This window comes from Salmo trutta, chromosome 5 (assembly GCF_901001165.1).
Source record: "Salmo trutta chromosome 5, fSalTru1.1, whole genome shotgun sequence".
NCBI lineage: Eukaryota > Metazoa > Chordata > Actinopteri > Salmoniformes > Salmonidae > Salmo > Salmo trutta.
Window position 1 is genome coordinate 10,384,066 of NC_042961.1, and position 13,774 is coordinate 10,397,839.

Sequence of the window (13,774 nt, forward strand, 5' to 3'; positions counted from 1 at the left end):
AGTGTATGTAACTTCTGACCCACTGGGAATGTGATGAAAGAAATAAAAGCTGAAATAAATTATTCTCTCTACTATTATTCTGACATTTCACATTCTTTAAAATAAAGTGGTGACCCTAACTGTCCTAAAACAGGGAATTTTTACTAGGATTAAATGTCAGGAATTGTCAGGAAATGTCAGGAACTGAGTTTAAATGTCTTTGGCTAAGGTGTATGTAAACTTCCGACTTCAACTGTACCTTGGTTAAATGCACAGGAATGTATTTGAGTCAGAGTATTTTAGAATTTTTAAATACATTCCAATATTCACCTACCTATTTAAATACTCAATTCCAAATGTCTCTGAAAGTAATTGAAATACCCAAAATATTATTTGAAGCCAGGTTTGATGGCAACACATGTCAGAGGAGTTGGCTCTCTGACAACAGGCTTGGCTGGGTGGAGCAGAGATTCAAACCCCAAGCAGTTGCTATGGTGAGAAATAGGTAGGCTGCTAGAGTCCCATGGGAGTTGTCATTCAAGGGGAGAATCTCAATTGCATACTCACGCATCCTCTCTCCTCACCTCCTTTTCAAAATCTATTGGATGTGAGAGCCAGAGGTCCCTTCCCTTCTGACCTTCTCCTCCAAAGGGTGTTGATAAGGAGGCGAGGAGAGAGGACGCTTGAGATTCTCCCAAGGTCTATGTGAATACGACTAGAAGAATATGAACTCAGCCAGCCAACTCCTCTCACATGCAACATAATCACAGAGAGCCCTACAGGAGGCCCAGTTGAATGGCATGGTAGATTGCACTGGCTCTCCAGTGAAGTCTGTCACCCTGCAGTGCTGTTCAAGGGGCTGGCAATGGCATGCTCTACTTAGCATTTAGCCTTTGAGAAAGTTCTACACATCAGTCCCAAGAGTCCAGTTTCCATCTAGAATACTTCTTGTACTATACACCCACCCACCTAGCTTTCTTAAGATGAATGCACTCGAAGTCGCTCTGGATAAAAACATCTGCTAAATGAGTAAAATGTAAATGTAAAAGTATGCAAGGATATTAGTGTACAGAGGATCAGTCAAAGAGGAACTTAATAATCAGTAAGGGTTTATGGTTGTTCGACCCTTTACAGAAAATGTACTGGTGTTCTGATTGGAGATCCATGGATACAAGAGATATTCAGTTCTAGAATGCATCTGTATCACATATGAGTTAAAGACTCTCCCTTTGGTTCAACTCTCTCAAATTTGACAAATCAAAATATGAATATGATTCAGGCAAAATTATTACATCCCATTTAGTTTCGGGTCAATCATCTACCATCGAACTTGTCACAAAAAAAATCTAAAAATATCAGTTGCTATTCGATTCAGTCAGTTCCTATTGGTCTAATCTCTTTATTTTAATTAGGGCCTACAATATTAATGATTAAATTAAAGTACATTTCACTCATATTAATTGACTCAATTATTGCTGATCGTGGAAGCTGCCATTCTGTTTTCATACCTAACAGATGTATTTTTCATCTGTAGGTCTTCAAGACCTTGGACAGCGCTTTAGCATTGCTGACTGGTAGTTGTAGTTTTGAATGTTTTGGACCAACGAGAAATAGTGAGAGAGGGAATGCCTCAGCCATAAACACATCAATACCCATAAACCTGTGCAGCTAGCCGCTCAACGTCGGTGGCAGTGCAGGGGTGGCTTGCAGGGTGTTGTGGTTACTAGCTCTTCGAAACCAGAGAGAGGCTATTCTAAAAAATATTACGTTTAAGTACTTGATGGGGAAAGTCTCCATTACGTTACTACATTAATATTAATATGCAATGAATAACACAGTGCTAGACCTCCGCTCAGCTTTCCACCCCGGTTTATCAAAGGCATCGCCTGCCATTCGCCCATATGAGTAGGCTTCTTTCGCTCGGTGCCCGGAATCCTTACTTTCATCCATCCATGTGAGATGCGGGAGATACCGTGGAGTCGCGCGGTGAGCGGCTGTGTTTGGAAGCCCATAGATTGTTTGCCTCTGCACGGAAGTTAGCAGAGAATTTTCCTTTTGGGGCGTCTTCGAACTGACAGCGGCGAACCAGCTGTGGCTGTCAAGACAGGTTGTACTCTGTCAGAGTGATTTGCCGTGAAAATCCGTAATTCCTCACAATTGTTCGATTCTCGGATTTACTCCAACCATATTTGTGAATGGAAGAGACATTGCATGTTCGGCCTATTTTCTACATGTTTGTTTGCTTTGAAATGTTTATTTGTTAGTTATTGTCTTGAGAAATATATAAAACCGTAGTAACTATGGCTGATGTTACGGTTAAGGATTAGTGTGCGGATTATATTTCAGCAGCAGCCGAATCCTCCAGCAGTTGTGTTCATTTGCTGTTTGTTTATTTGGCCAGTTCCTCTGTTTTCGTTGTCATTTGAAAAGGAACCAATTTTAAATGGCTAAAAAAGCAATGTAATGTTATTTAGTGGAGTAAATTAACTTTTGTAAGACATGGGAAAAGATTACAAAAATATTTTTATGACGAAAATAATGAATTAATCCACAATCTAAATTAGAGTAGGCTAACATAGTAACAATTCAGGCAACACCGTGTCTAAAGGCAAAAATGATGAATGGTCCTGAGGTGTATCTGTCATTGCTGGTGTTTCCTCAAAACGCAATGTGCACATCTGCTGTAGGATGCGGGAATGAAGCTGTTTATGATAGGCTACATATAGGAAAATGTCATCTGTTAGGATTTTTCTAATTTAATCAGTGAGGGACTCATACGGTTTGCACGTGCATGTCAGTGATCCGTGGTTGTGGTGCAGCCTACTGTAGGGTGGAATAATTCACTAAACAAACAAGCTGTCAGATATCATGGCGGATCGGACTGCTCCGCAATGCCAACTGAGATTAGAATGGATCTACGGGTACAGGGGGCATCAATGCCGAAACAACCTGTACTACACCGCCGGCAAAGAAGTGGTCTATTTCGTGGCTGGCGTCGGCGTGGTTTACAATACCAGAGAACACACTCAGAAGTTTTACCTGGGCCACAACGATGACATTATAAGGTGAGTGTTACTACACACAGTAGCCTTTAAAACAACACCACGAAGTCTGTGCGTAAAGTGCGAACAAAATTCGCACAATTGAAAAATGTATACTTTCGTAGAATATCCATTTAAAACATAACATTGTCCTCTCATTAGCATATCGTCAAAATCACACATTTTATTTAATCTAAAATAATCTCAATGAATCTCTTAATTAAAGCAGTAAATTCATGCATGGCATCACTCCAGTGTTGCTCTGTCCCTTGTGAGCCTTCACTGTGCAGATGTAATGTGTATCCTGTCCAGAGAGGCTATGTGTACTAGTGAGGGAGTCGTTGCAATAATTCTATTCACAGAGGTCATTGGGCTACTATTTGTACTATGCCTTTCCTTATATCTCTCACGACTGTCTGCATCACGACTGTCTGCATCACGACTGTCTACATCACGACTGTCTGCATCGCGACTGACTGCATCACGACTGTCTGCATCACGACTGTCTACATCACGACTGACTACATCACGACTGTCTCGATCACGACTGTCTCGATCACGACTGTCTACATCACGACTGTCTGCATCACGACTGACTGCATCACGACTGTCTCGATCACGACTGTCTCGATCATGACTGTCTCGATCACGACTGTCTACATCACGACTGACTGCATCACGACTGTCTGCATCACGACTGTCTGCATCACGACTGTCTACATCACGACTGTCTGCATCACGACTGTCTGCATCACGACTGTCTGCATCACGACTGACTGCATCACGACTGACTGCATCACGACTGACTGCATCACGACTGACTGCATCACGACTGTCTGTATCACGACTGACTGCATCACGACTGTCTGCATCACGACTGACTGCATCACGACTGACTGCATCACGACTGACTGCATCACGACTGTCTACATCACGACTGACTGCATCACGACTGTCTGTATCACGACTGTCTGTATCACGACTTACTGCATCACGACTGACTGCATCATGACTGTCTACATCACGACTGACTGCATCTCGACTGACTGTATCACGATAGTCTACTTCACGACTGTCTGCATCACGACTGTCTACATCACGACTGTCTACTTATGTCAAAACAGCTATTTCAGCACCACCGTTTATTGGACAGCTCCTTGCTTTTTCGAGTCAACCATGCTGATTTGAAAGCACGGAGATGGTCCACAGCTCCTCACTCCAAGGTATTCAAGAGCCAAAAAGCCCCTTTAAAGCTCTTGTATCCCTTGCATACCTGCAAGTATGGTAGCAGTGCCCCCTGTAAAGCACATCCTGGAGAGGGGTTGAGGCTGGGGGATGTGTGAAGTGTTAATTTCTTAGTTCTGTATGCAACTAGAGTATTTTAAGAGACCATGAGCTGACAGCGCAGATGGGGAGCTGGTTGCTATTGAGCACAATGCTGTTTGGATTGAGCCCAGTGCTGTTTGGATTGAGCCCAGTACTGTTTAGATTGAGCCCAGTGCTGTTTGGATTGAGCCCAGTGCTGTTTGGATTGAGCCCAGTGCTGTTTGGATTGAGCCCAGTGCTGTTTGGATTGAGCCCAGTGCTGTTTGGATTGAGCCCAGTGCTGTTTGGATTGAGCCCAGTGCTGTTTGGATCGAGCCCAATGCTGTTTGGATCGAGCCCAGTGCTGTTTGGATCGAGCCCAGTGCTGTTTGGATCGAGCCCAGTGCTGTTTGGATTCAGCCCAGTGCTGTTTGGATTCAGCCCAGTGCTGTTTGGATCGAGCCCAGTGCTGTTTGGATTGAGCCCAGTACTGTTTGAGAATGATTTGTGACTTAGTTCCTGATCTTTGTTGTGGTTCAGTGATAGCAAGCCAAGCTGGTGCAAGCAAACCATGGTAACAACCCAAACACACACACACACTCATGATAAGCCGTGATCTGTAGTTTGTCCTCAGAATTGCTAGAAACTACAAGGCTCTCTGCAAAGCCACTGTTTATTTCTAGTCAATGCGAAGTCTTCCTCAAGTCACACAGAACACAATTAAACTGGGTGAGGCCTACAGTGCTGGTCAGATTGTGTCACCAATCCATCCCCATCTACTTTTGTTGAAAGGCTTTTAAATAGTGCACTGTTATTTCTCTCCACTCTGTCAGGGAATCATTCTACTGCAGACACTTTTATCACAGTGGTCGTATTGATGGATTAGGTCTGTAATTGTGGCAGTCATATTGATGGATTAAATCCATGTTGGACCTATCATTTCTGGAAAAGGCCTTTTCAGTGGACACTCGCTGCTGTTGAACGAATATTACATGTCTCCAAGGCCAGGACTGAACACAAAAAAGACTACCATTAAACGTGGTTTTTAACACAATTAGACCTACTCCCCTTCAGAAAGCGTATACATGTAGATCTAGACAAAGTGGACTTGTTTAGAGTGATGCACTTTTATTGAATAGTTGTTCATCACACATTCTCTTGGCCTACATGTAAGTCAATATTGAAGGATTAGCCTTGTAAATGCATGCAGAAGCCTTGTGTAGCTGGAGCACTGGACCCAGACGGTCTGGGAAACCATGGAAACAGGCTGAACCTGAACTTGGAGAGACCCAATAGCCAACGGCCAGTATAACACCCAGTATAATTAAGCAATAAGGTATGAGGGGGTGTGGCATATGGCCAATTAACCATGGCTAAGGGTATGGTACTCAATATGAAGTAGAATGTTTTTTTTTTTTACATTTCCCTTTAAATGAGACCTACTTTGTGCCACAGCTCCAGGAAGGCTGAAGGTGTTTACACAAAAGTTGGGAGTTTTTTTTAAAGACAGGCTTTCTTAAAATCACCGTCTCACATCATCTCAACAGAGGCAGAAGAAAGACTGTCTCCCTTCTTGTTCTGATTGCTTTCAACTAAATGAAGGGACGAGATAGCGTTGAAATTATATGATTGACATGTAAATGTGTTGTGTTATTGCATTATTACCTATGACTCCTGTGGGACCAGTTGGCAATGAGTGCCTCTGAAATATATCAGTCTGTTGAAAATATGGTTTGTGGGTGGGGGTGAGGAGGTTCATGTATGTGTGTCTCTGTGCCATTGTCTATGTGTGTGCGTGTGCATGCAGATGGTGTCTATACGCCTCTCTATGTCCTTCACATCTGTGTGTGTGTCCATGCATGCAGATCAGTATGTGCAGAGGGATGGTTAGGGAGTCTTTATAAGAATGCCAACCACGTAGCCACTGCTCCATGGATAAACATGTGCACGTCACATACACACACTCAATATCACATACACGCCACAGGAGGTTGGTGGTACCTTCATTGGGGAGGACGGGCTTGTGGTAATGACTGGAGCGGAATCAGTGAAACGGTATCAAATACGTCAAACACATGGTTTCCAGGTGTTTGATGCCGTTCTATTTGCTCCGTTCTAGCCATTAATATGAGCCGTTCTCCCCTCAGCAGCCTCCACTGATACACGTATAAACACACACAAACACACACACACACACACAGTCAGGCTCTTCAGGTCATTTCCTTTTTCCAATTTGCGCTCAAAGTAATTATCTCTTGACGTAGGGCTGCGGTGCTGTCTGTAATTGAAGTTGAATTGAAGTCTGGTCCTCACACTGTGATTGTCTACATGGTCTCAAGTCAACACCTACCTCAGGACTCTTATTTTCAAGAGGACACATTACAGTCTCCTCTTTGAGAGGCTTTAAAATCCAGTCTCCTATATGATAGGCTTTAGAACACAGTCTCTATGAGAGGCTATAGAGTCCAGTCTCCTATGACAGGCTTTAGAATCCAGTCTCCTGTATGACAGAATTTAGAATCCATTCTCCTGTATGACATGCTTTAGAATCCAGTCTCCTGTATGACAGGCTTTAGAATCCAGTCTCCTGTATGACAGGCTTTAGAATCCAGTCTCCTGTATGACAGGCTTTAGAATCCAGTCTCCTGTATGACATGCTTTAGAATCCAGTCTCCTGCATGACAGGCTTTAGAATCCAGTCTCCTCTGACAGGCTTTAGAATCCAGTCTCCTATTTGAGAGGCTTTATAATCCAGTCTCCTATATGACAGGCTTTGGAATCGAGTCTCCTCTATGAGAAGCTTTAGCATCCAGTCTCTATGACAGGTTTTAGAATCCAGTCTCTTATACGAGATGCTTTAGATTCCGGTCTCTTCTATGACAGGCTTTAGAATCGAATCTCCTCTATGAGAGGCTTCATAATCCAGTCTCCTATATGACAGGCTTTATAATCCAGTCTCCTAATAGACAGGCTTTTGAATCCAGTCTCCCATATGACTTGATTTAGAATCCAGTCTCCTATATGATAGGCTTTAGAATCCAGTCTCCTATATGACAGGCTTTATAATCCAGTCTCAGTCTCCTATATGACAGGCTTTAGGTTCCAGTCTCCTATATGACAGGCTTTAGAATCCAGTCTCCTATATGAGAGGCTTTAGAATCCAGTCTCTTGTATGACAGGCGTTATAATCCGGTCTCAGTCTCCTATATGACAGGCTTTAGGTTCCAGTCTCCTATATGACAGGCTTTAGAATCCAGTCTACAATATGACAGGCTTTAGAATCCAGTCTCCTATATGACAGGCTTTAGAATCCAGTCTCCTATATGAGAGGCTTTAGATTCCAGTCTCCTCTATGACAGGCTTTAGAATCCAGTCTCCTATATGACAGGCTTTAAAATCCAATCTCCTGTATGACAGGCTTTAGAATCCAGTCTCCTCTATGACAGGCTTTGGTATCCAGTCTCCTATATGAGAGGCTTTAGAATCCAGTCTCTTATATGACATGCTTTAGAATCCAGTCTCCTATATGAGAGGCTTTAGATTCCAGTCTCCTCTATGAGAGGCTTTAGATTCCAGTCTCCTATATGAGAGGCTTCATAATCCAGTCTCCTATATGACAGGCTTCATAATCCAGTCTCCTCTATGAGAATCCAGTCTCCTATATGACAGGCTTTAGAATCCAGTCTCCTATATGACAGGCTTTAAAATCCAATCTCCTGTATGACAGGCTTTAAAATCCAATCTCCTGTATGACAGGCTTTAGAATCCAGCCTCCTCTATGACTAAAGCTTTAGAGTCCAGTCTCCTTTATGACAGGCTTTAGAATCCAGTCTCCTCTATGACAGGCTTTAGATTCCAGTCTCCTATATGAGAGGCTTTAGATTCCAGTCTCCTCTATGACAGGCTTTAGAATCCAGTCTCCTCTATGACAGGCTTTAGATTCCAGTCTGCTCTATGACAGGCTTTAGATTCCAGTCTCCTATATGACAGGCTTTAGAATCCAGTCTCTATGATAGTCTTTAGAATCCAGTCTCTCATAAGAGAGGCTTTAGAATTCAGTCTCCTCTATGACAGGCTTTAGAATCCATTCTCCTTTATGACAGGCTTTAGGTTCCAGCCTCCTCTATGACAGGCTTTATAATCCAGTCTCCTCTATGAGAGGCTTTTGAATACAGTCTCCTATAGAGAGGGGGAAAAAATATTTGATCCCCTGCTGATTTTGTACGTTTGCCCACTGACAAAGAAATTATCAGTCTATAATTTTAATGGTAGGTTTATTTGAACAGTGAGAGACAGAATAACAACAATAAAATCCAGAAAAACGCATGTCAAAAATGTTATAAATTGATTTGCATTTTAATGAGGGAAATAAGTATTTGACCCCTCTGCAAAACATTACTTAGTACTTGGTGGCAAAACCCTTGTTGGCAATCACAGAGGTCAGACGTTTCTTGTAGTTGGCCACCAGTTTTGCACACATCTCAGGAGGGATTTTGTCCCACTCCTCTTTGCAGATCTTCTCCAAGTCATTAAGGTTTCGGGGCTGACGTTTGGCAACTCGAACCTTCAGCTCCCTCCACAGATTTTCTATGGGATTAAGGTCTGGAGACTGGCTAGGCCACTCCAGGACCTTAATGTGCTTCTTCTTGAGCCAATCCAGTCTCTTATATGACAGGCTTTAGAATCCAGTCTCTTATATGACAGGCTTTAGAATCCAGTCTCCTATATGACAGGCTTTAGAATCCAGTCTCCTGTATGAGAGGCTTTAGAATCCAGTCTCCTATATGACAGGCTTTATAATCAAGTTTCCTATATGAGAGGCTTTAGAACCCAGTCTCCTCTATGACAGGCTTTAAAATACAGTCTCCTATTTGACAGGCTTTAGAATCCAGTCTCCATTTTCACAAGCTTTATAATCCAGTCTCTTATATGACAGGCATTAGAATCCAGTCTCCTATATGAGAGGCTTTAGAAACAGTCTCCTTTATGAGAGGCTTTAGAATCCAGTCTCCTATATGACAGGCTTTAGAATCTAGTCTCCTCTATGAGAGGCTTCATAATCCAGTGTCCTGAATGACAGGTTTTAGAATCCAATCACCTTTATGAGAGGCTTTAGAATCAAGTCTCCTGTATGACTGGCTTATTATCAAGGCTCCTCTATGAGAGGCTTTAGAATCCAGTCTCCTATATGACAGGCTTTAGAATCCAGTCTCCTCTATGACAGGCTTTTGAATCCAGTCTCCTATATGAAAGGCTATGGAATCCAGTCTTCTCTATGAGAGGCTTTAGAATCCTGTCTCCTATATGAAAGGCTATAGAATCCAGTCTCCTCCATGAGAGGCTTTAAAATCCAGTCTCCTATATGAGAGGCTATAGAATCCAGTCTCCTCTATGAGAGGCTTTAGAATCCAGTCTCCTCTATGAGAGGCTATAGAATCCAGTCTTCTCTATGATAGGCTTTAGAATCCAGTCTCCTCTTTGAGAGGCTTTAGAATCCAGTCTCCTCTATGAGAGCTTTAGAATCCAGTCTCCTCTTTGAGAGGCTTTAGAATCCAGTCTCCTCTATGAGAGCTTTAGAATCCAGTCTCCTCTTTGAGAGGCTTTAGAATCCAGTCTCCTCTATGAGAGCTTTAGAATCCAGTCTCCTCTTTGAGAGGCTTTAGTATCCAGTCTCCTCTATGAGAGCTTTAGAATCCAGTCTCCTCTTTGAGAGGCTTTAGAATCCAGTCTCCTCTTTGAGAGGCTTTAGAATCCAGTCTCCTCTATGAGAGCTTTAGAATCCAGTCTCCTCTATGAAAGGCTTTAGAATCTAGTTTCCACTATGAGAGGCTTTAGAATCCAGTCTCTTTCGTGAGAGTCTTTAGAATTACCCATCCACTCATCTCTCATGTCCCCATGTACCTGGGCAACAAAATAGTCACCATTGTAGTTGTTATTACACAGTGTTCCAAAATTCCAGGAACTTTCAATAAATTCCCATTTTTTCCAGAATTCCTCTTTTGAGGATTCCAGATTTCCAGCTTTTTCCCTCCTGATTCCGGGGTTCCTCCAACCGGGATTTTGGGAAAACCAGAGAAATTAATTATAATTTACCACAATTTTGCAACCCTACCTTTACCTTAATCTCTTGTGGACAGACTACATAAACATACCTCACCAAAAGTGACCCGATTCAGGAAACTAGGCGTATGTCGCAAGTCACGACTTCAAGATTTTAGTTCTGGCTTAACAGAGATTACCTTTACCCTAATGCTGTGGCATTGCATACACAGAGACACAGAGACACCTAGTGTTGGATACAGTGATGAACCCAGTACAAGGTATAATCACCTCTAAGAACCCTTAAGAAGCCTAGTTAAAAAAATGTAGAATTACATTAGTGGTTTATAAGTCAATGGGTTCTTGAATGCTCTCCATCTGAACAGCCGTTTCCTTGAGGTATTACAAAGGTGTGGAGATGTATCCCCTTGGCAGATACAAACGGGCAGTCAGAAAATGGAAGCCTCTGCATTCAGAAGAAAGCTCTTGCTAAATTCACAGGTTCAGTTGTGTGTTCTTGTCATGTGTCCGTGTGTCTGGAAGTGACTGGTGCTTGTGGCTCCAGCTGGTGTGTTTCACAGTGCTGTACCCTTGGCTGGAATCCCCGGCCTGGCTCCGGTTGGGCTGTGCTTACTCTCATGCTCTGGTTCTCTGAACTCCCTCTGCTGTCCCATTTCCGTCAGTGCTGCAGGGCAGAACCCGGCTCCGGATACATCTGTCACTGCCAGCCAGCCAGGCAGAAGTAGGAAGAACCGGGACTCAGCCACACTTTCAAACAGCCCTTTCACACTAAGACAAGCAAGTCTTTAAACTAGACCTTTACAGTCTACTGTCACAGTCACACACTCCACAGTCTAGTGTTAAACCAAATGTTTATATAGCATAGTCACAAGCTATATTCTACAACTTATCAACCAGCTAGAATCTGACACCAGGACGTCTTATGACATGGTGGATATGATATTTGTTTTATGTAGTATCACTGATTGAATGAATTAGTACTGGAAATAGAGAGACCTTGTCAGCCTCTCTCTCCCTCATCACTGCCACCAGCTTTGGCTTATCCCCTCTGTCTCCTCCTCATGACCTTTGCATACATTACTGGGGCTGACTGGGACACCACAATACCAGCTTTATTAGGGCCAGTATGCAGAGACCAGGAGATGGGCACGGATTGCTGATGGTGTGTTTGTGTGTGATTGTGTATGTGCATGAATCTGTGTCTGTGAGTGTGAGTGTGTGTGTGTGTGTGATTGTGTGTGTGCATGAATCTGTGTGTGTGTGTGTGTGTGTGTGTGTGTGTGTGTGTGTGTGTGTGTGTGTGTGTGTGTGTGTGTTGGTGTCTGTGCGTCTGCGAGCGTGTGACAGATCTGAGATGTGACCGTGTTTACTGGCTGGTCTCATTAACCAGGGGTTAATGACTGTATCAGAGACGGACACAGCGCTACTCCCACGATGCTCCATTAACACCAGGCTGGGCTCGAAGTGTTCCTGATTTCACGGAGCTGAAGACTTCAAATGAGCCGTTGACCTTTACTGGTTCCTCTCTCTGCCTCACTACAATATGGAGTCCTTTGAAAAATAGATGGGTGCATAAGGAAAGAAAATCTTTAGTCAATGCTCAAACATAATTTTCTCTCAGTGGTTTTCAACATGTTTATCGGACTTGATAATAATTGGTGATGTTACAGTATATTATAAAAGAAATGATGAAAAGGGATGGGATATTCCATTGGTTGTCTGTGTTGCTGGGCCAAGGTGTCTCACAAACACACATTGTAACTGCATGGGTGCTTATGACAACGTATTGATTACCTTGACGACGCATCGATTATGTACTGTGTTCACACCAGAGGAGGCTGGTGAGAGCATCTATAGGAGGACAGGCTCATTGTAATGGCTGGAATCGAATTCATGGAACGGAGTCAAACATGTGGTTTCTATTTATTTGAAAGGTTTTTTTCGATAATATGAAGGTAGTTTTCCTGACCACATTAGGCCCTAAATATAAGAACAGTAGGCCTTGGAGGGATGTTAGACAATGGTCTGTCAGTGGGCATAGTTCCATCTTGCTAGTGACATGGCGTTGCTGGCAGCTCTCCTCCCAGCTGTGTGGGTGGTGGAACACCACGGCCTGTACGCCTCAGTTGTCTTACACCATGAGAAAGGACCGTACTGAGTTGATGAAGTATATGGCAGCTAAATGAATGAAGTATATGGGAGCTCTGGCTTATCTAAAGGCATTCACCGGTGAAAGATGGCACTTCATTCGATACATGGACACGGTTGAAAGAAAGAACCGGGGAAACTGGTTAAAAGCTGTAGGGTGTTGAGGAAGCAGAACTTTTGATCAACTTAAGTGCCTCATAGGTCAAACCATGGAGATCAGAAAAGTCGTCTTTATGTAATAGGGTTGAAGTATGTAGGATTTCATTAGGTTCTGTAACAGGATGTGTCAAAAGACCTATTCGAGCATGTAGTTTGATCAGCCTTGGGATTACCTGTCACAGGATAATGACAACAGATATCAATAGTTGATGCATGTCTCCTCTCCTGTAATTGCCTCTCACCCTCAGCACACTTAATTAAAATTGACACGGAAATTGGCTTCTCAGTTTGCCACCATTTCTTTGCCCCTTGAGCAATGAATGTTCCCACTTTCTGTTCTTACACCTACCACGCCTGCTATCTCACTTCACCGCATCTCTATGAGATCTCAGTAGCTGAATTTACCTCAGTGTGTGAGTGTCTGAGGAGTAGCTTGGTTTCCAATTGGTTTCTACTTTAACAAGTCTTGTCATTGACACTCCTAGGCAACTACGGTACAGACCATTTAAGCACATCTTTCATCATGAAATTCTGTGATGTCTCTGCTCTTTCCTGAGCACTGTGACATAGATGCTTATCTTGCTGTGCTGTACTGAAATTGTATGAAATAATAGGCTATACAGGACTGTATTTCCATCAGGCATTTTCCAGTACTACTAGAATATTCACTGGATACCTTTGGAATTGTATCTACAGGTGTAGGATCTTAATTTGATCACCCTGTTGCTGGATAACTTTCCCGGAATGCAGGGCATTTAAAACGTGTGTGCATTTGAGGTTTAAAAAGGCTTCTGAAGTTTGTAATTTCCCCTTTGAAATTTCAGACTTGATTTTCCCTTACGTAAAAATGTATAATCCTTACAAAAATGTCCATTATTTATAATCCATATAATTTAAATTTCCTGTTTCTGTAGGATTATTTTCTGGCTGTAGCAAACTGGCTCAAATTAAGATCCTACATCTGTAATAGGGAATCCTATCCATTTTGAAGGTGGTGTAATCCAGTCATTAGCCCAGTCATAACAGCTCATGCTTTCTCCAGACAAAACCACTCACAGTAAACTGCCTGTTCCATTATTGAG

The 13,774-nt window shown here is 42.8% G+C and overlaps 1 protein-coding gene across 5 annotated transcripts in view; it reads left to right on the top strand.

Annotated features, from left to right (window-relative positions):
• Positions 1 to 1,768: 1,768 nt before the first annotated feature.
• The window catches only part of LOC115193641 (echinoderm microtubule-associated protein-like 6), a 123,614-nt gene continuing 111,608 nt past the window's right edge, over positions 1,769 to 13,774 (top strand). For 4 of the 5 annotated variants that reach the window (XM_029752481.1, XM_029752483.1, XM_029752482.1 and 1 more), the window contains exon 1: positions 1,769 to 3,044. In XM_029752481.1, coding sequence (XP_029608341.1) covers positions 2,848 to 3,044 — 197 coding nt within the window. In that variant the 5' untranslated portion in view covers positions 1,769 to 2,847. The remainder of the gene's footprint in view (positions 3,045 to 13,774) is intronic. The other variant, XM_029752485.1, reaches the window with a different exon arrangement.